Raw genomic sequence first — 26,693 nt, forward strand, 5'->3', positions numbered from 1 at the left:
CTGACACCAAAGCATTGCTATGAAATGTGACGTGGGATCATGTACGTATCAAGCGAGGTAATCCGATAGCCAGTGTGTAAGCTACCTAAAGTAGGTGGCTGTTACATAATTCTTGAACAACAACAGCTTGGTTACCTACACAACCGGTAGACGGCACGAGGTCCGAGGTCTTTGATACCTAAACTATGATGTAGCGGACCAGGCCCATGATAGCCTTCGTCACTGGGTACCTCGTGAGCGATAGGCACCTTTTGGGTAGCCGACAGATATGAGAACGCCGCCATCATGGATGCTATCTTAGGTTCCTACCTACATACCGGCGGAGTAATAGGATATCTTGCGGCAATTACCTTGAATCATCTTATAGGTCTTTGATAGAATACTGCTTTGTGCCTGTCGAGGCTGCTGGGACCCGAGCTGGGTCTGATGAGCGAGGTGACCTGCACTGGGATTACCGCTTTGAGGAGAAACTCTAACCCTACAATCCAACAACGGTATTCAACTTCCTCAGTAGTGAACGCTTTCTTGATGGCAGCTGACCAAACTCGACATAGAGCTTGTTGTTCGAATATAGCAATTCTTGCGAGAAACCAGGCTTGCATACTCGTGGTTATCGGTCACACTGCCTTATTTGCGCTGGACTAAGCTCTCACGAGGATCCGTGTCAAGACTGCGTGGTGACATCCCTTCAAGCACGGACCCGAGTTGACACCCCTGAGATCAAGGTCGATCCAGGCTATTCTTGTCCTTATGGGGAAGTTGAGTTGCTGTCTTGATAGCGGTTGATATCTTAAGTAATAGTAAGCTTCTGGTGCTCACTTGATCGCAGCAACCAAAACCTCCATTCAACACGAGGAGTCACTCAGCAAATTGGCTGACAAGACATACACATCCACCTCATATCGGAACCTTGGCTCAACGCCACCAACCACAGACATGGCCGCAACATCAGCTTACAGCGCCACCAACGATATCGAAGATGCACCGGCCAATGCGATTGCCGTCATCGGTATGGGCTGCAAGTTTCCAGGGGCAGAGTCAGTGGAGGAATACTGGAAGCTACTGGATTCTGGCTTGTCCATGGTCACCGAGGCGCCGACCGGACGCTTTCCCACCAGAGACCACAGACGCAGCACAGAAAAGTCTGTTTTCCTGGGCAACTTCCTCAGCGACATCGAACATTTCGACAACCGGTTCTTCAAAAAGTCAAGCCGAGAGGCAGCATCAATGGACCCACAGCAGAGACTTCTTCTTGAAGTCGCTTACCAAGCCTTGCAGTCGTCTGGCTACTTTGGCCCACGAGAGAAGGACACCGAGGTCGGCTGTTTTGTGGGGGTGTGCGCCTCGGACTACAACGACAACGTTGCCAGCCATCCACCCAACGCCTTTTCTACCCTTGGTACTCTGCGGGCATTCCTGACAGGAAAGATCAGCCACTTCTTTGGCTTCTCTGGCCCGTCGGTCACGTTCGATACCGCATGCTCGTCGTCGGCTGTTGCCATCGATGCCGCCTGCAAAGCCATCATTCACGGCGACTGCACGAGTGCCATTGCTGGTGGTGTCTCCATTTTTACAAGCCCGCATTTCTACCAAAACCTCGCCGCTGCGTCCTTCCTCAGCCAGACCGGTGCCACCAAGTCCTTCGATGCCGGGGCGGACGGCTATTGCCGCGGGGAAGGTGTTGGCCTAGTCGTCCTCAAGAGCCTGCCAAAAGCCTTGGCGGACGGAGACACCATTCTTGGCACAATTCTGTCCACTTCTGTCAAGCAAAGCAGCAATGTCGTGCCTATCACAGTGCCCTACAGCCCCTCACAGGCAGCGCTCTATCATAGGGTGCTCAAGATGGCCGGAGTGAGCCCTGATGATGTTTCCTACCTCGAGGCACATGGAACAGGCACGCCTATCGGTGATCCACAGGAATTCCAGGGCATCAAGGAAGTCTTTCAAAGCCAGACACGGACAGGGCCTCTGTACTTTGCTTCGGTCAAAGGCAATATCGGCCACACAGAGGGGGCATCCGGAGTTGCCGGCCTGATCAAGGTCCTCCTCATGATGCAGAAGAGAGCCATTGTTCGACAGGCAAGCTATTCCCAGCTGAATCCCAAGATACAGCTCGATACCAGCCAATTTCGGATTCCGACAGAGACGGTTCCGTGGAAATCCGACGTCCTGATCGCTTGTGTAAACAATTATGGGGCGGCGGGTAGTATTGCCGCCATGGTCGTCAAGGAAGCAACCGGACCAAGGCCTGGCACCGGAAACAAGTCGTCGGCAGCCCTTTCCAAACACCCACTGCTGGTATCCGCAAACAGCGCAAAGAGTCTGGGGGAAAACTGTGCCAAACTACGACAGTATCTCTCCTCTTTCAACGCCTCGTCAAGTGCCAATGTCCTTGCCGACATGGCCTACAACCTCAGCGACCACCAGGACCGATCACTCCCAAACATGTTCATAACAGCGGTATCAAGCATGTCAGAACTGGACGATCAACTCCGCATTGCAGCCTCCACCCCAGACTCTCAGCTGTGCCGTCTAAACCCTTCTCCAAAGCCGGTCGTGCTCATCTTCGGCGGTCAGACAAGTCGCTTCATCGGGTTAAGCAAGAGCGTCTACACCGGCTCAGCCTTGCTACGCAAATACCTGGACCAGTGTGACAAGGTTCTCAAAGGGCTTGGTCACGGAGGAATCTACCCGGCTATTTTTGACTCGACGCCCATTGATGACGTGGTGCAGTTACAGACCATGCAGTTCGCCTTGCATTATGCCTGCGCCCAATCCTGGATCGCATGTGGCCTCAAAGTCGACTGCGTCGTGGGTCATTCCTTTGGCCAGCTCGTCGCCTTGACTGTGGCTGGTGTATTTTCGCTCCAGGACGGACTCAAACTTGTTCATGGCCGGGCTGTCCTGATGCGTGACAAGTGGGGTTCGGAGAGGGGCACCATGATCGCGCTCGACGCCGACCATGGGAATACCATGGGACTGATCTCATCGGTGAGAAAGACAATGCCCTATTCTGGGCTCGAGGTGGCCTGCTACAATGGACCTCGGAGCCATGTCCTGGTGGGTTCTTCCACCGAGGTGGAGGCTGTGATCGAAGTTATCAAGAAGTCAACAGCGGTCAAGTACAAGGTCCTGAATGTTACTCACGGATTTCACTCCCGCTTTTGCGACCCTATCATCCCCGGTCTTGAGGCGTTGGCAGCGTCTTTGACATACAACACACCCAAGATCAGGATCGAGACGACCTCAGATCGAGAGACATGGGCTGCCGCCACACCCAAATTGATCGCCGACCACACGAGGACGCCAGTGTACTTTGAAGATGCCATCAAGCGGATAGAGGCCAGATATGGGTCTTGCACCTGGGTTGAGGCTGGCTCGAACTCATCCGTTACGAGCATTGCCCGTCGATCACTGTCAGATGCTGAGAGCCGAGACCATCTCTTCTGCCCCGTCAATCTCAGCCGGGAAGATGCCCTGGGCGCCCTGGCTGATACCGTCACGAACTTGTGGAAGAATGGAAACCAAGTGCAATTTTGGCCATTTCATCGCATTCATCAAGCAGATTATCTGCCGTTGAACCTACCGCCATATCAGTTCGAAAAGGTCCGACATTGGCTGGACTTCAACTTTGTCGTAGAACAGCCCAAGCCAGTGCAGGCGCAAGAACAGATCACCGAGACAGCGCCAGTGGTCGAGCCTGAGCCAGTCTTGATCACCTTCTCGGGATTTGACGTCACTCACGCCACGCAACGTCGCGCCGTCTTCACCATCGATCCACGCAGTCAGGAATGGCGGACGCTCGTTAGTGGACATGCCGTCCTCCAGCAACCGTTATGTCCAGCTCCGTTGTATGTCGAGCTTGTCTTGCAGGCTGCCAAGATGACTGCTGAAGCAGAAGGGATATCGGCGCTTACGTTTGGGCAGCTGGAGGGCCTTGAGATAACATCTTCGTTGGGCACGAGTGATGATAGAATTATCAAGCTTGTCTTGGCCCCTTCGGACGGAGAAAGGTTCAGATGGGACTTTTCGTTCCACTCACAGCCACGGGGCGTCAACACTTACGCAAAGCCAGCCACTCATGCCGTGGGCAGTGTCAAAGTCATCACCACCCAAGACGACAGCACAACGTCTGAACTAGATCGAATCTCAAGGCTCATCAGGCACCGCGACTTTGATGAGGTAACCACTCGGGTTGACGGCGAGGCTGTTCAGGGTTCACTGGTCTACAAGGTTTTCTCCAGAGTTGTGCAGTATCATGACTTTTACAAGGGTGTGCGTCAAGTTGCCGGCCACAATGGAGCGGTGGTGGCTCAGGTCGTGCTGCCAGCGGAGCAACCTCCTGTCACACAAGGGCTTCTGTCGAACCCAGTCGCAGTCGACAACTTCCTTCAAGTCCCGGGGCTCTACGCCAACTGTCTTGGCCCATGTCCAGCGGATGAGGTATTTGTTTGCACCCAGGTGGACCGACTCTATCTCTCGCGAGACTTTGAGGGTACAGCCAACAAGACTTGGAAGGTTTGCGCCACATCTACGGCAACATCCGACAGGGAGAGCGTCAATGATGTGTTGGTGTTTGAGCAGGAGTCAGGCAAGCTTGTTTTTGTCGCCTTTGGGGCGCATTTCAGCCGAGTTCGCATCACGTCGCTGTCAAAAGCGCTTTCGCGGGCAAATCAAGGACAGACCACGGCTTCTGTCGGTACCAATGGCATCACCAACGGCATCACTCGGCCCGCTTCTCCACCTAGGAATAGACAAGACCCTGTCAGTCCACATGACACTCTCCAACAACATCCAGTTGTTGCCACTCCTGCCCCGCCGAAGCGTCCTGCTGGCCCAGGCATCGAGCAGGAGTTGCGGGAGCTGCTCACCAAGGTCACCGATGTGCCAGCCGATCAGTTCAAGGGAGATGTTACACTTGCCGATCTTGGTATTGACTCGCTGGTAACCACAGAGATAGTGTCCGAGGTGGACCAGGTCTTTGGTATCTCTATCCCTCAAGACCAACTGCAAGATCTCCAAACCTTCGCCTCCCTGTCCGCATATCTCGCTGGCCGTCTGGGTCGGGAACTGCAAGACACCCCCACAGTCGTTCAAACCACGGCTTCCAGCGAGCAGCGCCAGACACAGCCAAGTGCTTCGTCCTTGGAGGCGGCTCCCACAGCCCCCGAGCGTGGGAGGCCAAGGGACTCTGAGAATTTGCTTCCAAAGCTCGCCAGCCTTTTAGCCAGCCATCTTGAGTGCTCTCCCGCTGACTTTGAACGGTCCACGAACCTGGCAGATCGCGGGCTTGATTCTCTGCTCTGCATCGAACTCATGAGCGACATTGAAAAAACATTCGGTGTGTCAGTCGACCTGGCACAGCTCACATCCGAGAGCACCTTTGGAGACCTCGCCGGCATGTTCGTCAAGGCCACTGGCCGTGATGTGTCCCCATCAGATACAACAAACTCAACCATCACCACAACACCGACACCACCAACACCTAGCTTTGAGCCAAGAATCATTCCCCATGATCCCTCAGTCAAAATCCCACCACGCCCAGTTCCCACAAACACAGACCGCAGGTTTCAGGCCGCTCCCGATGCGTTTGAATCCATCAAGGACCAGTTCAGTGACCTCGCCGACGCATACCATCTGACCGACTTTTACAAAAACGTCTACCCCAAGAACGCACGTCTCGTCCTTGCTTACACAGTCGAAGCATTCGCGGATCTTGGTATTGATCTCAGCAGTTTGCCCACTGGTGAGGACATTCCACCCCTGCCCAGCCTTCCCAGACATCACCACCTGCGAGATGTCCTTTATGAAGTCCTACGGGACGGAAAAATCGCGGATTACAACGGCAAGACCTACGTCCGCTCCGACGAGCCCATCGACAAAGTCCGCTCAAGCCAGCTGTTCAACGAACTTGTCCAGGAGTTTCCTCAACACGCCAAGGAGCACATGCTGCTGAACCTCTGCGGCGCAGAGTTGGGGAAGCTGATTACCGGAGCCAAAGAGCCACTCACTGTTCTTTTCGGATCCAAGAAGAACCGCGATATCCTGGAGGACGTCTACAGTACCAGTCCCATGTACGTCATCATGTCACAGCTGCTCACGCGCTTTCTTGAAAAGGCTCTGAGCGGCGCCTCACCCGGCCCAGATGGTGTATTCCGAATCATTGAGCTCGGCGCTGGAACAGGATCAACCACCAAATGGGTTGTCGACCGGCTTGTGCGGTGTGGCATCCCAGTCGAGTACACTTTCACCGATATCTCGCCCTCGCTCGTCTCTGAAGGGAAGCGCAAGTTTGGAAAGTACAACTGCATGAGATACGCCACCATCAACATCGAAAAGGAGCCCCCAACTCAGTACCACGGCCAGTTCGACATTGTCCTCTCCACCAACTGCATCCACGCCACCTCCAACCTGCGCCGCTCTCTCACCCACATCGACAAGCTTCTCCGACCCCACGGCTTCGTCTCGCTTGTCGAGTTCACAAGCCGCATGTTCTGGTTCGACCTGGTGTTTGGCCTCCTCGAAGGCTGGTGGCTCTTCGACGACGGCAGACCCTATGTCCTCGCCAGCCCCGAGTTCTGGGAAAAGTCCATGCGCTCAAGCGGCTTCCAACACGTTTCCTGGACAGGCGGCACAACCAAAGAGTCCGAGATCGTCCGCGTCATCACCGGCTTCAAGCAACCAGTCGACAACCCCGCCCTCTACCGCAGCACGCCACAAGAAACCACCGGCGAAGTCGAAACCCTCGTCTTCACCCACGTGACAGACAAGAACCTCCCCCTCCGCGCAGACATCTACCACCCAACCCCACAACAAGCCGCCGCCCAAAAAGACTGGACTGTAGGTGCGCCACTCTCAAACCCACCACCACCACCCCTCCCACCACCTCACTAACATCCCCCCCTATCCAGCCCTGATAATCCACGGCGGCGGCCACGTAATGCTCTCCCGTAAAGACATCCGGCCCCGTCAAATCCACCACCTTCTCTCCCACGGCCTTCTCCCAATCTCAGTCGACTACCGCCTCTGCCCCGAAACAACCCTCCTCACCGGCCCCCTCCCCGACATCCTCACCGCCCACACCTGGGCCCGTACCTCCCTCCCCACCCTCAAACTCCTCAAATCCTCCATAACCATCAACCCAATCCACACAGCAGCAATAGGCTACTCAACCGGCGGCCTCCTAGCCATGTCCCTGTCCTGGACCTCCCCCCACCCCCCCTCCGCAATCCTCTCATTCTACTCCCCAACAAACTACCAATCCCCCTTCTGGCAAACCCCCAACATCCCCTCCCACTCCCATCCATACACCACCACCCCCTTCAACCTCCTCGACTGCGTCCAACCAAACCCAATAACCTCCTACAACATCCCACCCAATCTCCTAGCAGCAGGAGGGTGGATGACCCCCTCCGACGCGCGCAGCCGTCTAATTCTTCACATGAACTGGCATGCCCAAACCCTGCCCGTCTTATTCCGCGGTCTACCCCCCGCCGGAACCCCCCACCCAGAGAGCTACACCTCCATGCCGCAGCCAGCAGAAGAGGAAATAATCAAAGCGAGCCCCTACGCGCAGGTTATAAGGGGTAACTACAAGTCCCCTACGCATATCGTTTTCGGGACAAAGGACGATCTGATACCCTGGCAGCAGGCCGAGGAGACGGTCAAGGCAATGAGGGAGCACGGGGTCGATGTGGGCTTCACGCTGGGGGAGGGGGAGCCGCACTTGTTTGACATGTACAGAGACCCGGATGGCAAGAGGTGGGGGTACGTGCTGGAGGGGTACAGGTTTCTGTTAGAACGGGTTGGGAGGTTGTGAGGAATGGGAGGGAGGGAGGGAGGGAGGGAGTAGGCACCTCTCCAGAACCAGAGGCGTTTGATAAAACCTTTTCGAAGGCATGTAAACTTGGTGGAACGATGCAAGATATAGGCCAACTTCCTGTCCGATTCACATTCGTTAAAACAAAGTGCAACGCTGGCTGATGCTTTTCCAACAACGAACACCATCAAATCATGCTCACAAATCCGCCACCCTGGAGGAATCGTATTTGTTGCTCCTTCAAATCAGCCCAATTCCTCAACTCCTGCTCTTCATCTTCCAACAAAGGAGGTGGTAACATGCCACTCAGCTGGCCAAAGTGATCAAAATGCAGATTATGTGCGTGTTGCGGGTTGATTGTCGGCGCAGCCCTCTCCAATCTCATCAAGATATCCACAAACTTGCTTAGTGGCTCCTCAGCCTTTTGCGCAACAGGACCCTTCCGATCCGGGGCGCAGTTCAGCAGAGTTGATGCGACTTGGCGAATCTTGTTGATGAGACTGCTTCCGTTGGGCTCCATGTTACGTTGTGTGATGGAAGTGAGGACCGTCAGCAGGTTCTGCACGATTAGCTCCCGCTCAGCAAACATCTGTGCATCAATGGGATCCTGCTGCTGAGCAACTGCGTGGAGGGCGGCGGCGGCGACCGACTTTGAGACCGCATCTGACCCCAGAGCGCCATCAGTTCCGTTACCATTGACAGCGTTCTCGGCAGCATATGCCTGTGCCTGTGCGGCTTGGGCCGCTTGGACTCGTGCTTGTTCGCGGTGATGGTCACGGAGGTTGAGATAGCGCTCAACATAGTAGGAACGCGTCGCCAGCTGAGAGGCATATATATTCGCTTTCTGAATCTCGTACTGCAAACGCCTCGTCTCGGTATCTTGCGAACTCGCCTGTGTCTGGACGGGAAGATAGTCGGGTGGTAGGTAGACATAGGTATTTCCTGTGTCGTAGTAGTTTGTAGCATTCGGCAAATCCATACCAGATAGGCTGCTCCCATCGTTCGTATGTTGGCCAAGATTGATGGTCAGCTCTGGCGGTAGGTGATCCATGACCTGCTTGACAGCCCCCAGACAGTCATCCAGCATCGATCTTTGATCATGAAAGCCCAGCGAGGATATCCCGTAAGACAGTTCAATGCTGACCAGACCGTTCATGGTCATGTAGATTTTGATGCCCTGGATGAAGCCCGTCATTAGGGACACGACGCCTTCCGGTTGTACAAGGATTTGATGTGGAAGAATGTATTGATCGTCGACCTCGGCAGGGAACTCGGGATATGGTTCGGCCGGGGTAGGTGGTGGAAAGATGATTTCACTATGAGGCGCGCCGATCTGTACCATGGATCTGACACCGACAAACATGCACCAAAAGATGCGCTTGCCCAGCTGGTCTTCAACGTGGTTGAACGATGGCCCCCGATAGGTAACCCCAAACATGTGCGACCCCGTTTCTCGCGGCTTGTGATAACCCATCTCGCGGATAAAGTCCATGGTTTGGCTCATGAACCGCCGGCATACTTTCCATTGCATGGTGTACCCCGCTGCCAGTCCGAGAAAATAGCTAGTCGCGGCATCGTAGACGGTGATATCATCCTTGTAAGGAAAGGCTGAACCACGAGCTTCGGTTGCGACGACACGACATTTTTCGATGAAGTTGATGGCTTTGGGAAACATGGCCAGCCCGTTAGGATGGTGTTTGAGATGCAGCCGAGCAGCACGTGGGAACGAGGCCACTAGACACCCAATCATGCTGGCCAGGAGGGCGAGGAACTCTCGGCTTGTCCTGTCCTCGCGTCTCATGAAAGAGTTTCGAAACGTGGGCTCGTGGGGGAAAGGCGCCAGCGGGTGTATATACCTGAAGAAATCGTCCACAAGAGGGACCAGCACCTCAAATGGGGCTATGAGCTCAGCGGACCACACAGGCTGCGCACCATGGAGCCCAGCGATGGATATCAGAGTCTCGGCAGCATTGTGCGGTCCTGGGCTCAGATTCGGCTCGAGGCGGGGCTGCTTTGCGGCTTTGGCAGCTTCGGCGTGTTTGTTTGGTGGCCCTCGGCGTTTCATGGTGCGGTTGAAGGTGCAGTCGACACCAAGGTCGCGACATGGGCGGCATGGCTGCGTCTCATCGCACTGGATAGAAGAGAACTCGTCAGTCGGGAACCACATAGAGACACTTGGGAGAAGAGGATGTACAACCTTAACCTTGCGCTGACTACACATGTCACAGGCTCGGCGCAAGCGGGTAGCTTTCGAGGCGGCGCCTGGAGGGGTTGCAGAACCGCCCTGGGGTACTGGGGGCTGACCTGGTGGGAGCCCGGCCGGTGGATGGTATGGCAAGCCATCAGGATGCGGTACATAATGTGAGGCTGGCGAAGATGCGGGTTGTGCGAGGGCTAAGGGGGTGGTTGGCGGCGGGGGGCCTGCTACGGAATCTTGAAGGGCCTGTAAGCCGTGATGGGCAACAGCAGAGGCAGCAGCATCGGCAGCATATTGGGGATGAGGTTGAGGCTGGGTCGCGAGGTCGTCGGAGTCGTTGTGGGCAACAGGTTGTGATGGTGCGGACGTGTCGTTGGTGGGGGCCTGGGCGTCGGTGGTGTTGTTGGAGGGCGGTGGTGGATAGTTGGATGACATGATAAAGATAAGCTTCAGTGACGTCTGATAATCGCACAATATAACTGGCCCGGCGCACTTTTACGGCTTCACTCCGGGTGATTCTGCCACTGGCGATTTTTCGGCGAAGGTCCGGGAGAATCGCGGATCTTTTTTTGCCCCAAACCAAACCACAACATCCACAGGGGCCTGAGAGGTCACGTGGCTACCCGGAGCTGCCTTATCGGTTACTATCAGCTTATCAATCCCACCAGCCTATCGCCATAGCCCACACAGTGCACGGCCCTTTTGCATGCTGAGTCCAATGTGCAAGGGCGCCCGGACCACCCGAAGCACCAGTATATATTTATTGGCGGTTCCCCTCCCATTCTTTCCACTTTGCCTTTCTCTTTTCTTCTTTTCTTCTTTATACTTACCTTGGCTGGCCTCCGGGAGATCATGAATTCCTAGAGGTATGTCGAAGAGCCTTCATTGCACATCGAGGAGTTCTTCGTCATTGTTTGCCCTTCGGGGTCGACAGGGCTGTAATTTTTGATGTTTACTTTTTTTCATTGTGCGCTTGACGTTTGTTGAGCCATGAGGAAGAAGCAAGATCTGGCAGCCTGCAGTGCTGTTTGACCGTGTTTTCTGCGGTGATATGTCTCCATGTTGGTGTTCTGGTGTTCATTCCCGTGTTTGACGTTGATGTGGCCAATTCTAGTTTTTCCGTAGTCGAGAGTAACTACCCCCAGAGTTTCACATCTGACATGTGGTGTGCTATACCCGCAAGGGCTTACCATCGTTTACGATCGGTATTGATGATTGTACTTTATATTAAGTACTACTTGTTTGCCGTTGGGCGATATCGTTCTCGAAAGGCTTGCATTTATCTCGCAGTTGCGTATAACACCCTCGTTGAACCAGGAACTGCTGGCTAACTCCAACTGACACGATGACTATGCCGTATGCCTGGGTATGCAGCCTGTGGTCAGGATCTGGATGGATAATGACCGGAGTCAAAGACTTGGTGATCAACAGGTCGTTTTAGTGCGTAAAGTCAAAACCAGGCTGTGCGGCTGGAGGAAAGACTGGGGGGGAATGCTTCTGTTTTGGTGGAAAAAGAGGGCAGAAGCAGGAACGAAGCTCTGTCGTGTGGTGAGAAAAAAGCACAGGCAGCCACCTCTTCGACACCTGGTCGCATCTTCCAAAACCAAAACTTTGTCAATTTTTGCAGCACCGAGGGGCTGAAACCCGGGGTCCTCTAACAAGAACGCCAATCGCTCATGCCACCATAACAAGTTCTACCTCCTCATCCGTTTCCCCTCTCAAGCCTTGGTCGGCGACGTCAACTGCCAGGCATCAATAGCGACGTACCCATTCCCTGATGTCAGAATCCCGACTGCAATTACGTTGTTCAGCCAGTAATACTTGGAGCTGCCCGTCTCAAACTTGATGCGGAGGTGGATGAAGCCATCGGACTGCGCCGGACCGCTCGTGCTGATGAAGATGTGGGCATTGTCATCCGTCTGAAGCTGGTAGCGTGTGTCGGCCGAGAAGGTGTTCTTGGAGTCAATCAGGCCCCAGTCAGCACCGAGGGGAAGGACTTTGCCTACATTGCAAACGTGTCAGCTTAGGAAGGGGAGGTTGGTGTAGGTTGGTCAGCTCGTACCGGACAAGCGAGGCCCCTTGAAGGATCCACCGGTGATGGGGATCACCACACGGTTGCCGTTGGGACCAGCTCCTACAGGAAGAGAGGCACCCAATGTGCAGTTGAGGGAGTAGAGGAATGTCAGGCCTGGTGCCCGAGGTGTTGCTTGTGCCAGTGCCAAGCCTGAGAACAGGAGGCAGGTAAGGGTGCAAATGACGGCGCGGATGGACAGCATTTTGGTGTTGTTGATGTTTGATGACTGGCTGCTGGTGGTGATTTGGAGACGACCCGGCTCCCTTTTTTCGTCCCGAGAAGATGCGACCTTTTATACACCGACATGGTGCCCTCAAAAATGAGGCTGGCACATGCCGTTCTCTAGTACCGACACCCCGGGCCGATGTTGTAACCGCTTGAATCGCATTGAACAAATCACGGACTAGACAAGCGATCAACAAGCCTTCCAATCAGATCTTGCGGGGAAGCACCTCGCTTGCTTCCATGCTGGTCTAGCTCTTTTCTTCCGGACTTCCTTTCTGGGCCGGCTGAATGCGACACCATCGACGTCTGCAGACACTTGCCCGTCCATCAAGCGGCACGTCAGAACCCAAAACCCCCATCAGTGACGAGCAGGCCGCATTTCCCCATTCCATGTCAAAGATCACGGAGAGATTGTGCATGGGTCAGAACTCAAAAGCGGCCAACCTGACAAAGCAGCAGCGCACGACGTTACATTCCGAAGATCCTTGCATGAAGCCACGCCCAGTTCCATGACCACTATTTGGAGTGAGTTGGGATTTGAGGGATTGTGGCGTACGGGTATCATGGGGCACAGCGAGGTCGTTGGGCCTCGTATGCTGTTCGCTTGCAACGGGACCAGATTCGGGTGTATGTGATTATCAACTGTCGGAATTGGGAGAACCAGGACACCAAGAGCTCTCACCCAAGGTCCGAGCCATCTCGGCCCAAAGGGCATCACACAGTCGGCAAAGAGACGTGGATGTTGAGCTGGCTGAGGACGAGGACGTGAGGCTGTTGTAGCACTTGGGCCGCCTGGCCTTGTCCCGCCATGTTGTTGCTGACAACAGTAAGATTGTAAGCCGGACGGATCCACGAGCTAGCACAACATCTCCACAGACCACAAACCTCCAGGATGACGGTCACAACGATTCCATGTCATACGCAATCAGCACGGTCGGGAAGGAGGATGGCTTCGGCGATAACAACCAAATGCAGATTGGGCCACTGAGTGTAGCTGACGGTGCCCGCGGTGTGCCAAAGTTCCCTCCACTGTCCGCATTGGGCATCCAATCACTGTTTGCGCGGCCGTAAACACTTGGTGGTAGTCACTGCACGGTTCCCACGTCTTTCCTGCCGCCGTCGGTCCTCCTTCATTGCCGCGTTTGCTCAGGTTGCTCAGGATCGTCTGGGCATCCGAGGTTTCCAGTCCTACAAGGAATCGCGAGAGGATCATTAGGCAAACAGGCCAGGGACATACCCTGCAGTTGGGATGGAGAGGTGGACTATGCCAGATGCCAAGCTGTGTTGTTTGGATGGACTTTGAGGCAACCGCTAGGCGCGATGGATTATGGAATGTATTACGGTAAGACAGGTTCATGACAGAGTGACCTGGGTTTGGGAACACCTGGGCGGGGCAGACAAGCAAGAGGCAGGAGGTTTCCATGCCGTGGGTTGCAAGTGAGGCAAGTCCTATAAAGGCGCAATCTGTTGCAGCTGCGTCTTGGGCATGTTCCCGTAAGTCCCCCTCATCCAAAAAGTATCCAAACATTATTGTTTCTCCTGACATTTGTGTGTTTCATTCTGCACAGCCTTATGGCCATGGCCTTGCTTAAAACCCGCGCCAAGTTGGCAGAGAATGCCCCCTACACGAACCTAGACCTCATTAACATGGTTGATACGCAAGTTATCCCGCTGCAAATCAGTCGCTCAGCCGTTGGCTTTTCTGTTAGTGTTGGCTAACTCCTCCTTCTCTTGTACTAGTTGGCCATACCCTTCGTCACCCTCGTACAACACCCACCTCGCAAAATACTACACTTTCTTCGTCGACGCATACGCAGAGCCCTTCGGCTACATCCACGACAACTTTGTTTCCGACCTCCCTTGGCCGACCGAATACTGGCTCGTCGACCACGATGCCAAGACGATCACTCTCAAGGTCGCACAAGGGTCCGCTGATGGGTTCGGGGCCCGCACCAAAGCAATGAGAGAAACCCTCTGGCTTGGACACCTCCATGTTGCGGCCGAGAACAGAAAGGCTGGAGTGATAGGCCGACGCTCCCTGTATCGGTGGTGCAACGAGTCGTTCCCACTGCTCTATCCACCAACCGGAGAGCCAGTCTTGGAACTTGATGGGTGCGGGGTGGATATGCTAGGGATTATCAACGAGAGTGTTTTTCTTGTCGCCTACACTTACTGCTCCCCCACCACGCCGAAGATTCCTTCGTCGTCCACGACGTCATTGTCCACCCTTGAGAGAGCTACATCTTCGACCTCGATCGCGTCGCTGGCTAGCGGGGCGGGATCGTCTACCGCCACCACGCCCCTGTCGGAGGTTGACATTTCGAAGCTTGTCTTCAACAGCACTGTTTCCTTGCCTCACACTGCTAACTGCGCCATCACCCGCCCTGATAATGAAGCCTCGGAGGAAAAAGAGCTCCGAGTGTACCTCTCCCGCCGCGCAAAGTGGAAATCGGCCTGGCCCTCGCTCTTGGACTGCACCGCCGCTGGTGGCCTCTCTTCTTCTGACCTCTCTCCCCTGGAGGGAATGATTAGAGAGGCCCACGAGGAGGTCCGGCTCCCGTCTCCGTTCCTTCGCTCCCATGCCAAACCCATTGGTGAGAACAGATTGATGCTTACGGAGACAGAAATCGGAGAGGAGGGTTGCCAAATGCAGCTGCAGCATTGTTTCGAGGTTGAACTGCCTGAGGGGGTTGTGCCAAGGCCAGGGGAGGGAGATGGGGAGGTGGCGGGCTGGGAGTTGGTTACTGTGCCGGAGATGAAGGAGAGGATGAGGATGGGGGAGGTGAAGCCGGCGAGTGGGTTGGTGTTGATGAGGTGGATGTTGGGACGGGGGTTGCTGACTGAGGAGGAGGGAAAGGGTGTGGGGGAGAGGCTGGGGCGGGAGTGGGTGGTTGAGTGAGTTGAAGGGAAGTAGGTTTGGATATCACAGAATGAGTACACGAAGTAATGACGTTGTTTATAACCATGTTCAAGAACTAGCGAATGTCCAGCGTCGTATGTACAAGTTCAGTCTGCCAGATAGATACACCGCCCGCATTTTGTCAGTCACCCCTCTCTTGCGTGCCCTCACGGACTAGCACCCCGAAGTCTTGATAGCAGCAGTAGCACAGGCCGTACCGGAAGGACCACTCCCAATTTTGGTCGGCTCCTTGCCACTGTTATTCCCCTGATAAATCCAGCACGCAGCCCCCTTGAGCAAACAGCTATTCCTCACACTGGTGGTATCCCCAAAATTAGCATTCACCCCCGCCACCACCTGCGACGACCCCTCGACCTTGATATTGTCAAACGTCGAATGCCTCGCGTACTGCGTCCCGCAATTCCCGCAAGTGCGATACAACTTGCCGATGTTGGCGGCATAGAAGTTCTTGACGGCGACCAAACCCCCGCCGTTGTGCTGGAAGACTTTGTCGCTGGCACCGCGGGCACCGCCGCCGTTGACGTAGGAGGTTCCGGAGGTTTGGCGGAAGGTGGCGGCGTCCTCGCAGACGTCGGTCCACCAGACGTTGTTGAGGGTGCAGGCTCCTTTGCAGTGGACGCCCTCGCCGTTGTTGGGACCGATGATGACGTTGGAGAGGGTTGCGCCCTCTTGCAGGATGAAGACGGCGTCTTTTTCGCCGCCTTCGGACTGGTCGGAGCAGGTCGAGGGGGAGCGGTCCCATTGCTTCATGCCGCCGTCGAGGGTTTGGCCGGCGGGGATGGTGCGGGCTGCGGAGAGGTGGGTTGTTGCTGAGGGGATGGGGAAGGTGCTGCGGAGGGCTGTGTTGGTTTGGGCGGTGGCTAGGCCGGCCATGGAGGCGAGGAGGAGGGTGAGGGGGTGCATTTTGTTGGTTTTGGGGGGAGGGTTGAAAGTGGAGAGACGGATGGCTTGGTGGTGGTGGTGGTGGTGGTGGTGGTGATGGTGATGGTCTGGACTCCTGGACAGGAAGACATGTCTTTATACTTCTCCGCTGATGATATCAACATGTCATCCGATCCACCTTGCCTTGTAAACTGGACGGACTACTGCTACCAAACCAGGGAATGACTGCCGGTTTCATGACTGACAGACCCACCTGTCTTCTGGGATGGCTTTGCCGGGATTTCGTTTCGACTGCGGAAAGATTCTCCATCGTGTCTTCGTACAGGTGTGTCTTCAGACACGATGTGGCGTCGGGTAGCTGCACCCCAGACAGTCCTGAGCAATATTTCTTCATCTTCCGGTGTGTTTCGAGGCTGAGAGACATTCAACTGACTTTCACTGCGGCCCTGCCAGTGGGATGGAGGCTGTCTGCCCAGCTCTGTGAAGTGAAATTCGCACGAATCATCCCTGGCTTCAACCCCAGCATCTGTACAATGTCATGGCACTAAGGCCAATCAGTGTAACACAGCACTAACTCTCCTACACAACACCCGATGTAAGGTCTCGATGTCTGCTACCATCATCTACCTGTCAGTGGAGTTGAACCACAACGTAGCACCCCCTTCACCGAAACCACGGAAATTGCCTTCTTGATCCCTGCTGCCCATCCGCATCATCGTGTCCGGAGCTGGCTAACCTGTTTCAACAGCGGAAGATGTCTTGGCGATCAGTAACAGTCCAGTTGCGCCGAGATCTGGGAATAGGGGGCTCAAAAAACGTTTATGCGACGTCTTGGCGCCAGGACGGGAGGTGGTTGGTGGGAATATCTTTCTGGGGGCGATCCACACGTGAACGAGATGATCATGGGATTTCCTACAGGATGGAAGGGAGAACGTGTAAGTTGGAAGGATGCAGGAAAAACATTCTGTCGGGTTGTTAGAGTGGGCTTGGCGGATATGGTGATGGAACGAAGGCGATTGGTGGACTTTAGGTAGGATCATGGCGTTGGCTGGCTGCTGTTCACCAACCACTTGCTCAAGACAAGGAATTTCAATCGCGAGAGAGTAATGTTATGACTTTTGTTTGCTGTTTAAGCATGCCCGTCTTCACCCCGGGCGATGTAGTTGACAAGGTCCTTGTGCTGCTTCTCATACTCCTGCTCCTCCCACCTCCACCAACCGTGTGGCAAAAGCACTAATCATCTCTAACTCTCCTCGAACCTTGTCCCTTATCTCGAGGTAGCTCCTTAGAGAGCGAATCGTTATCTTGGCGTAAATCTTCGTCGAGGCACTTCGCAATGCAGCTGTGTGGAGGGTCGGCCTTTTCCTGACCGATGACCACTCCCTGAACTGGCTCCAAAGCCTTACCCCGTTGAGACTCCAACTGACCGAGCAGCTGAGCGAGCTGGTCAAGCAGACGGTGTGCCATAGTAGCACGCTGCATCTTCACCTTGCCGTTGGTCATCTACTCAAGACAAGTGGCTCTCATGCCCGCTTCGATTCCATTGGCAGTTATCAACAATCATTGTAATATCGGATTCTGGACATGGACGATTTCCATTTCCGTTCTTGGACCTGAGCACTCGCCGCTTTAACCTGAGCAGAAGTGGAGAAGCCCTGAGCAGGGATTAGCAAAGCCCTGAGCAGGGTGAGCAAGGCCTGAGCAGGGTGAGCAAAGCCCTGGGCAGGGTGAGCAAAGCCCTGGGCAGGGTGAGCAAACTCTGAGCACGGTGAGCAAACCCTGAGCACGGTGAGCAAAGCCCTGAGCACGGTGAGCAATGGTTGAATCCACCTGAGACCAGGCTATACTGGAGGTAGACTATGGCAGAGTTGTTTCTGAAGCATATACCTATTCCACGGTAATTGTTGTTAGCGTTGCAGGGGGGCTTTTGGTGGAAGTTGCTAGAAAATAACCCTGGCTGCATTAACAACTATTCCGCTTAGGGTAGGTGTAAAAGTTATGACAGGGAACCAATGTCTGTGTTAGAGTCAGAAATAGCTTATGCAGCGTAGTATCCACGCCAGGAATAGTTTCTGAGTTAGTCCAAATTAGGCAAGTTATTTCGCTCCAAATATCGTTCTTGCATCCGGGATTACCGAAAACTTGGATTGATATGTCGAATGCTACCTTTCTGGTGGGTCTGTTTGGCTCCAAGAGCCATTTCTGGAGCGCAGCTATTCAGTTTGGCAGGTATTATGACAAGGATCTTCTGCCTTTGCAAAGCCAGAAATAGCTTCTCTATGCAAATCATTTAGCCTAAGGCAGCGCTAGGATCAGAAACGGCTTTTTCAGTAGGCAGCGATGGTCTGCCTTTGCTGGAGCCAGAAACAACTTCTACGTTTTGGCCTAGGTAATATAGGGAATCGCTACCTCTATTGAAGCTATAAATGGCTTCTAATGGTAATACATAACTAGTCTGTAGGCGATTGTGGATGAAACTACGCTTCCGGATTCTTACAGTATTGCTAGGTGGCCTTGCAAAGCCAAGCTCCCGGTTTGGCATGGAATTCCTTGTAAGGAGTCCAGGCGCCAAAACTGGCTCATGTGTGCAGTTGGCTAGGAGCCAGTTTTGGAGGTAGATGACGTCCACCTGTAGTTCAAGATCGTGCTCTTAGAGCCCAGCTATCTGGCAAGGGCAGGTACAGTATTACAAGGATCATATCCGGTATCCCTGCTCTTGGTCGAGCCAGGAACGGCTTTGCGTTGAATCCTGCCTTTGCTGGAGCCGGAAACGGCTCCCTACGCCCCAAGTTTCTTAGCAGAATAAATCTGGGGAGCCATTTCTGGCTTAAGCCAAGACAGCAGATCATATTGCAAACAACCCACCTTGAGCCAAGGCAGGCAGGGCTGAGTCCGGGATCGGACTCGGCTAAGTGCGGCCGCTCCACGACCTGGCTCAGCAAGCATGATCACAATTGGAGCTGGTTTCCCCCGTGCTCCCACGGATGATTCCACTCCTACCTGGGTCAAGAGGCTGGGAGCCCAACGTGGTGGTGGGCTCAGGCAGCTGCCAGCATTGTCCTTATACTGTATCGTTGTTACTGTAGTATTGTACTGTAAGATATCCGGTTTGCTAAGTTCCTTTAGGTATCCACAAACTGTCGTCGCCCATCGTGTGCTAAGGTTCGTGAAAATGAATCTCTGACTGGACTCCTGGAGCGTAAGGCGGGACCATATCTCTCGCGCATGTAAGAGGTCAAGATCTGGCGAGTCCTGATCAAGAGTGTTAGGTCAGAGGGTGACCATCCTCCACTCCCGCTACTACTACGGTACTATAGGATTGTATAATGCAGATATGCGTGGATGATAATTTCTCGGGATAATTCACCGGCCCAATCTAGTTTCCCCTGGCCTTAGCTGCTAGTCCCAGTTTGTAGGAAATGCCGGTCATTATGATCCAGGCTACCGCCCAGCGGGATGGCCCCCAATACGCCGGGCCATTTGGGAGGGAGTTTCTTGGCGTGGACCACCTCCAATTATATCGTCTGGCCAGCTAGAGGGTGCTGCATGCAAGCGCCCACACAGCATGCTATTGCGGCCTGGCCCCGACCTGGTCCTTTTTAGCTTGCTTTCGTCTTTCTATGAGCGGGCCGCTGCAGAAGCGATGCTTAGTGATATAACGAATGAGCATAGATTGGAGACCTTAAAGATCGATTATCCGTGCGAGAGAATATTCAAACGATGCTAGATCCGCCAGCCTGTTTCCTAAAGAATACTGAAGCCTACAAGGTTCTCAATGGAAGGATCTTCTGTCTCTTCACCAGCTTGGAAAGGAAGGAACTAATTACGTGGGCATTTATATGTATGATTATTTCCTTCAAAACCCAGGTACTATTTCTTAGAAATATACTTAATCTTAACCCTTGCTATACCTAGCAAAGCACCCGGAAGTTCCTCAGGCGTGTACAACCATTTTCCTTCTTTTGTGTGTAAGAGGTTCGCCTCATTATATACAATAACGCCTTGAGGAGACATTTCTATGTAGATAAACACTGTCTCCGAGCTCCTTATATTGCTGAATTCGAGAATGTCGATCGATGTAGTTGCCTATATCCAGTGAGTTATAGAATATATAGCAAACAGATTCACGGATTTACCTGTTGCGTAGCTTGCTTTAGAGCGTTATCTTCATTCTCGACTGAGAATGGCATTGTTGATGTGGGGAATGCCTGATTACCGCGCCCTCTCCTAATGGTTTTGAACCGGGATTTTTTTGGCTGTATTTTGCGTTTAACGAAATTCGTAACTTTTTTTTAGAGGAATTGGCGGGGTAATTTGGCGGGGTAGTCAGCTGGGTAGTCGGCGGGTAGTTGACGAGGCATTTTACCTGAGCGGATTAATTGACGGGGAAGAGGATGGTCGGAAAAATCGCTGAGTTGTCAGTCTGATTGCGCTGAGAAAATGCGTAAAATTATTAGGATAGAGCCTTTTATTAAACTCGGGCAAAGAAGGGAAAGCAATTCTTGATACCAGGGGTTGGGATATATTTACTTGATTTTGTCGTCAAGGAGGTCGATACTTTGACTGGGTGGAATTGCGGGATCTGAAATCCCCTACATGATATTCTGATAGCTGTGGTTCCTCATAGTTGACGAAGAAGTTCGTATCGACACCTGAGACAAGATTGGCGTCCGAGACTGTGCCGTCGGGCTGGAAAAGCGAGCCGCAGAGTTTAGCGTCTCTAACGTAGGTAATCGGAGAGCCGGCCATCACTTCGCTCGCACAGGTTCGCATAAAACCGAGTGGGACATGCGGAAAAGAAAAGTCTGTTAATAAAATCAGAAATGGCAAATATAAAGTGAGCCAGACTGGGTACCTACCGGCGCATGCTTTGGAGATGGCGATAAGAGCGGCCGGATGGGAGCTTAGAATTCCAAAGATCTTAAATACTCGCAAAATGTTATATACCTATTACGTTACGTAAGGGGCTACATTTCCTTAGATTTACTTAAGCTTTGTCATTGTGCCCGTGCTTACTTTGTTAGCTATAAGCCAGCTCCAAAATTGGCTGTAACTGGGACAAAAATAAGCCTTTCCTACAGAGATATAGGCTACCCGCGATCATGAAGCCGATAGCCACAAAAAGGAGAGCATTATGCGATCCTCTCCTCGATCTTCGCTTCAATATCTCTATCTATAGAGTGTTAGTATGCAATGTGAAAGAGAATACAGATATATACTAAATCCGATCTAAGCTGCTTAGCCCTTTCGTAGTTGCCTATTTAACACTTGGTAATAACTTTACCCATGAAAAGAATGTCCACTGGCGGGAAAATCCCAGCACGATAAAGGCGCTTAATCTCTTCTAGTTGAAGCTCGGCATACGGCGGCTGCCTTGTGGACAGCTCGAAAAGGACAGATCCCATCGCAAAAAGATTATCCTGAATCTCGGTTCTATCGGTGTGCCAATGGTAAAAGCGGCATTCTGGTTTAATATCCGCCTGGCGTTTACCATTGACTGAGGATGCTGTAAAGTCGCACAGTATAATACCCCTATTCCCTCCGGAAGTAAGCATGTTGCGCGGGCTCAGGTCGCGGTGAATGACGCCTTTTTTGTGGATGAAGATGATGGTCTCGACGAGCTGAAGTGCCTACAGTTCTAAAGGGATTGGCTTGCTAGTTGCGATATACCTTCGTACGTCGTAAGGGTAATACTCTAAGGTAATCTGACCCTCTTGCAAGTTGCTGAAGTGTCTGACGATGCCCCGGTGCAGCCCGAGATGCTCGAGAACTGTTTGCTCAAATTCCACCTCAGAGATATGCTCGCGAAAAGCGCATTTGAGAGCTTTGCTTTCAGAGATACGAATTACCGAGGCGGTCGCCCCGCTTGCTATGAATGAAGGTGCCATAATTATGGATAGATACTAATAACAATTTCAGAAGAGTAAGGAAATAAGGCTACGATTGCGGCTTGAGCTAAATATACGTGTCCTGCCTACTGAGTTATCTAAAGCGTGCGTTATTCAGCCCTGTATAAATCGCACGGATCATTATTGTTTCGTAGAGAACCGTCCGTCTGCTCCTCCAAAGTGAAATTATCGCACCACCCGTTTTGCGGTGTTATGTTGCTGCATGGGTCACCGTACGGCATCGTTCCGTTCCAATTAACTCTCTTCCATATGGTTGTAAAGTGGGGATCCCGCCGAGTACAATTCAAATAAATTCTGAACTCCTTTCGCAGAACGTATATGGCTGCGGTGCCTAGTATTTATTAGGGAATGTCTCTAATTTAAAGAAGAAGTAAACTTTACCGATGAAGTAAATATCGAGGAAGTTTACCCTGATGTTATAAGAGAGTGTTAGGAAGGTGGAGTAGTTTGCTTGTGATTTTGAGATACCGCAGTTGTTTTACGTACCGGTGTTAGTAGAGGACCAGGCTATCCTTATATCCTTGCCTTGAGGCTCGCAGCGGGTTGTGATTATTGCCCGAACAAATGTATACCGGCCGCCGGCCAGGTGGCCGCAGAGACGATTATACTGTAACGAGAGCGTTTTCAGCTACGTATCACAGAGTATAAGGAAAGGCTAGTCTCTATATCGTCGGCGGCAACAGGTTGGGCCCTTAAGCTTGAGCTGTGTAAATCCTGACAGTACTAGGAGAGGGATGGGTTGAATTGAAGGTGTTGTGTGAAAAAGAGGCAAGGGACTATGTGGGAATAGGGAAAAATGTAATAGATGCTGGCTATAATCCTTAACTATCTATAGTATTGATACCTGCGTCCTACACTGTGACTGTCATAGCCTAACTATTTCTGCATCCCTATCCTGTATATTAACTTGTCCGTGTCTAAACCGGGGCGCCCTATTGCAGACTATGCGGGCGGGGATGTACAAATATATACCTGCTGCGGGTAAGGAGAAAATTGGCTTTTAGTGGAAGAGAGGTTCTATAAAGTTGTCTGCTATGGCATTGGAGGAGCAGATGAGGCCAGTCTTCCTGTGCCTGAGGCTGTATAGCGTCAAATATCTGGAAAAAATTGCCGAAATTCTCTTTATGTGCCTAGGGCTGAGTAGGAAAGGTGTAAGATGAAGCTTTCCCAAGTAGTTTGGTGGTTAGGCTGATTTTACACTGCATTGCACCAGAGTTCAACCCTGTTATAAAGTTCTCTACTTGATCGACACACTTAGATATTCACAATCTCATCTCCTTACCCCCTTCAACACTCCTTCCCTGCCTCCTCCCGTCTCCATCAAATCACCCCTGACCCTCACCCTCACCCTTACCACAGCCGGAGAGGAGGGGAGAGGGTGTAAGAGAAAAGATGAGGTTGTCGAGCCATCTTGTATATCACAATATACGGCTTATGCATATGCGCTAGCTCTACCTTGAATGAACGGTTTGTGGCGGTGGGGTGGAAATATCAAGGAGGGCCGCCTCAGCAAGTAAGATGAGCTCCCCTCTTTTAGACCTGTTGACAAGGGCCATTGAATGCACCACCCACTCGTATGTTTCTATTCACGTAAGGTCTTCCTTGAACCGTCTGAGCACGGCACTCAATTCTCCCTACGGCGAGCTGATCCACGGACTGGAACCAGAGCTGAGACACTGTATCGCGCAAGGCTCGGATGAGGCTACCCAGAGGCACCAAATGCATCAAATGCACCCAAATGCACCCAAATACACCCAAATGCACCCAAATACACCCAAATGCACCTAGAAGCACCAAATGCATCAAATGCACCCAAATGCATGCACCAAATGCACTAAGCACTACATCGTCCTGTCCCCACACTTGTGTGTTCACTTGGGATACCATAATTCCCAATCGTATAGGAAAGCCCACACAGTGCCGACTTTGGGCTGCAGTGCTAGAGTGGGCCGGTCCATCGGATGCCCCTGCGTAGTGCCATGAGAGCCAGGAGAATGGCGGTGGCCAAGGATGTCACTAGGCCTTGCAGATTCCTGCTTTCGGATATTTCTTGCGAAACGAAAATAGACTGTGTACCGTATGCCAGCCACAGAACCCCTGATGGTGCCAACACCCGTTTGATCCACTCGCACAAGAGGCAGACGCCATCGAGGACACTGAGGACCCCGAGGACCTGGTCAAACTTGCCCGGCTCACTCCCCTCCTCCGACACCTTGGCGGATGTTGATCAGCTTAACGAGCTGAGAGCCGGCCAGACCTCCACGAACAGGGATGGAAACCGGTATTATTTCTTCCTTCCGAAGTTTTCTTCGATGATCTTTCGCTGACTTCTAGCATGGGATACATCAAAGTCGAGACTTTCCTTGCAGACGGAACTGGGTCCGAAAATTCGCAGTTACCCCTGACATACACCCCGAAATATATCTGTCCCTCAAAGTCTGAGCCCACGGCGCCTTTGAGCAAGCAGAGAGTACATAAATTTCTTTAAGATAAACACTTCTTGAAGGCACTGAACCGCGAGTCTGCTCCAGCTAATCGACTCAAGACTCACAACAGCAACTCTCTAATCATGACCTTCGGAGGTGACGGCCCATGGGCGGTCTCCGTTATGTGGATAGTCACAGCTTTGACTTTCGTCTTTGTGCTACTTCGCATCTACACCAGAGCCTATGTGGTGGAAAGCTACGGTCTCGATGACCACGTCTACAACTTCGCCTTTGTGAGTCTCTCCCTAGGTAAAGGCCCCAGAATGCCATAATGATTGACTCTCAATACAGGTCCTCCTACTATACTACACCATTATGACGACTATTGCGGCCCAGCACGGCTTCGACCAGAATATGTTCGATATAGTAGACGTCGAAGACCTCGTTAAAGCTATTTTGTTCGAAGCTATCGGCTAAACGTTTGCCGTAGTAGGTATAGCTATAGTAAAGTAGTTATTGGGGCTCTTTTTACTACATCTTATTACCTAAATATAGCATAAGGTAGTTATTTAGATTACGATGGGGAGTCTAATAGCAGCGTTTATCTTTATTTGCTTTATATTTTAGCTATAGTACTTTCCGCCGGCGTACCTGTACGATAGACGGATTCCAGGAGGTTATTATTATATTAATATTACGCTGGTATTTTTTACTTTATATAGTATATTTTCGTATTTTAATAATGTACCTTCGTCTTAAGCTTTTAATTAATTAACCTTAATAATCCTTTACGTTTTCGCTAACTTCTTTTTCGCCATTTTGCTTTAAGTATTCCTATAGAACCTTTAAATAAATTAATATAAGAAAATCGTTATCGTAGCTAGTATAAGCCTTAGTTTGATAGCCGGTGCATACGGTATTAAAAGAACCATTGAAGTTCCTAACCTATTAAGTGAGAACTATACCAGTAAGCCACCACCTCTACTTGCCTCGTACACTTTGGAGCTAATAATTCCTAACCAAAGGACACAGTCGGCCTAATTGTCTGGTCCGCCGCTGAAATCGCCATCACCATGATCTGCATCGGCGTCCCTGTCGTCCGCCCGCTCTACAAAGGCTTCATCAACAAGCTCATCTCCCGCGCGACCCGGTCTACTTCCGGATACAAGAAGCAAGCGCCCGACCCTCCATACGGACTCAAGACCTTCGGTGGGAGCCCAATGCCTGGAGCCAGCCAGTGGCAGGCAACTGATGGGAAGGAGGCTGCCACGGATAGGATGAAGGGACATTTTACAAACACGAAGGCTGTTGGTGGGAAGAGTATGCCGGATAATACGAGTGATGAAGAGATTTTGGGCGAGTATCGTGCCGAGGTGAAGAATGATGCGGTGGATGGGGGGGAGGGAATATCCAGGTGAATACTTGGACGGTTGATCAGCCGTCGCTGGCTGGGTCGAGAGGTGAACACATCGATCCACAAGAAGAAGTAAACTTTGCCTTTATCCGTCATTAGGTACATTAGTCATTGCTTCAACCGCCACTATGTACTACTTGGCATCCACCTGCTCTAGCCTGGGAGTCTTTAATCAAGTTAGTGTATGAAATCCTTATTTCGCAGCCCCACCCGTCAAAAATGCCCGGTTAAGTTAGAAGTCCACCTCTGAAACCCCTGTTTCTGGGGGTTACAGAGCGGGCGGCGGGCGGCAGGAATGGCACGCTAAAAATCAGTTCTCCCCACTGTGCGAGCTACCTTGCAAACAACGCGGCATTAGGTTTGCCAAGCCATTTTACAATCTGCGATCCCCTTTAACTATCTGTAACGACACACCCCCGAGAGTACACCAACAAAGATCCCTGTTCAAGAGCTCCACCGTTAAAACCTTGTGCGAAGCTCCATAAAAATCCTGCTCGAGTGTGTCAAATCGTATATGGGGGCAGAATGAAGGAATGGATAAGGAATGGAGAGAATGAGATGGCGAGGGATGAATCTGGCAGGAGGGGAAGCGACGGGAGTGCTGGGTTAAGTGGCAAATCTGAGGCTATTGTCAATTGGTTGCGTGGCGCAGTGGCTAGGGGATTGGTGCCCTCCGAAACTGCTGTTGCTTACCTGCCACGAAGGTAATCACCCTCTGCCGGTGATGTCACGGCGCTGGTGACTATGCTGGTTTACTCAGGTACTGGCCTTGCCCCACCTTCTGTGACAAGGGCTGTGATACAGGGCTTGGAACCAATAGTTCAATT

At 52.3% G+C, this 26,693-nt stretch overlaps 8 protein-coding genes across 8 annotated transcripts; 4 read left to right on the top strand and 4 right to left on the bottom strand.

Moving 5' to 3' along the window:
• Positions 1–936: 936 nt before the first annotated feature.
• On the top strand, positions 937–7,819 carry QC761_511000 (Type I Iterative PKS; the record flags this gene model as incomplete). The annotated part of the gene is made up of 2 exons (XM_062880265.1): positions 937–6,844; positions 6,912–7,819. 2 exons carry the CDS (start codon positions 937–939, stop codon positions 7,817–7,819), a joined length of 6,816 nt encoding a protein of 2,271 aa, XP_062731641.1.
• QC761_510990 (uncharacterized protein) lies at positions 7,820–10,549 on the bottom strand. The gene is made up of 2 exons (XM_062880264.1): positions 10,017–10,549; positions 7,820–9,950 (listed from the first exon to the last, which is right to left on the bottom strand). The coding sequence occupies exons 1-2, from the start codon at positions 10,449–10,451 to the stop codon at positions 8,007–8,009; spliced, it is 2,379 nt and encodes a 792-aa protein (XP_062731642.1). The 5' UTR covers positions 10,452–10,549; the 3' UTR covers positions 7,820–8,006.
• Positions 10,550–11,568: 1,019 nt separating this feature from the next.
• Positions 11,569–12,662, bottom strand: QC761_510980 (uncharacterized protein). The gene is made up of 2 exons (XM_062880263.1): positions 12,079–12,662; positions 11,569–12,018 (listed from the first exon to the last, which is right to left on the bottom strand). Exons 1-2 carry the CDS (start codon positions 12,290–12,292, stop codon positions 11,735–11,737), a joined length of 498 nt encoding a protein of 165 aa, XP_062731643.1. The 5' UTR covers positions 12,293–12,662; the 3' UTR covers positions 11,569–11,734.
• Positions 12,663–13,893: 1,231 nt separating this feature from the next.
• On the top strand, positions 13,894–15,214 carry QC761_510970 (uncharacterized protein; the record flags this gene model as incomplete). The annotated part of the gene is made up of 2 exons (XM_062880262.1): positions 13,894–13,973; positions 14,056–15,214. 2 exons carry the CDS (start codon positions 13,894–13,896, stop codon positions 15,212–15,214), a joined length of 1,239 nt encoding a protein of 412 aa, XP_062731644.1.
• Positions 15,215–15,388: 174 nt separating this feature from the next.
• On the bottom strand, positions 15,389–16,138 carry QC761_510960 (uncharacterized protein; the record flags this gene model as incomplete). The annotated part of the gene is made up of 1 exon (XM_062880261.1): positions 15,389–16,138. One exon carries the CDS (start codon positions 16,136–16,138, stop codon positions 15,389–15,391), a length of 750 nt encoding a protein of 249 aa, XP_062731645.1.
• A 1,212-nt stretch (positions 16,139–17,350) lies between these two features.
• Positions 17,351–17,620, bottom strand: QC761_510957 (uncharacterized protein; the record flags this gene model as incomplete). Its single annotated transcript, XM_062880260.1, has 1 exon — positions 17,351–17,620. The coding sequence occupies one exon, from the start codon at positions 17,618–17,620 to the stop codon at positions 17,351–17,353; it is 270 nt and encodes an 89-aa protein (XP_062731646.1).
• A 6,975-nt stretch (positions 17,621–24,595) lies between these two features.
• Positions 24,596–24,929, top strand: QC761_0086910 (uncharacterized protein; the record flags this gene model as incomplete). The annotated part of the gene is made up of 2 exons (XM_062872921.1): positions 24,596–24,745; positions 24,804–24,929. The coding sequence occupies 2 exons, from the start codon at positions 24,596–24,598 to the stop codon at positions 24,927–24,929; spliced, it is 276 nt and encodes a 91-aa protein (XP_062731647.1).
• Positions 24,930–25,525: 596 nt separating this feature from the next.
• On the top strand, positions 25,526–25,942 carry QC761_0086920 (uncharacterized protein; the record flags this gene model as incomplete). Its single annotated transcript, XM_062872922.1, has 2 exons — positions 25,526–25,866; positions 25,891–25,942. 2 exons carry the CDS (start codon positions 25,526–25,528, stop codon positions 25,940–25,942), a joined length of 393 nt encoding a protein of 130 aa, XP_062731648.1.
• Between the last annotated feature and the right edge of the window lie 751 nt (positions 25,943–26,693).

The sequence above is a fragment of the Podospora bellae-mahoneyi genome, chromosome 5 (genome assembly GCF_035222275.1).
Source record: "Podospora bellae-mahoneyi strain CBS 112042 chromosome 5, whole genome shotgun sequence".
Taxonomy (NCBI): Eukaryota; Fungi; Ascomycota; class Sordariomycetes; order Sordariales; family Podosporaceae; genus Podospora; species Podospora bellae-mahoneyi.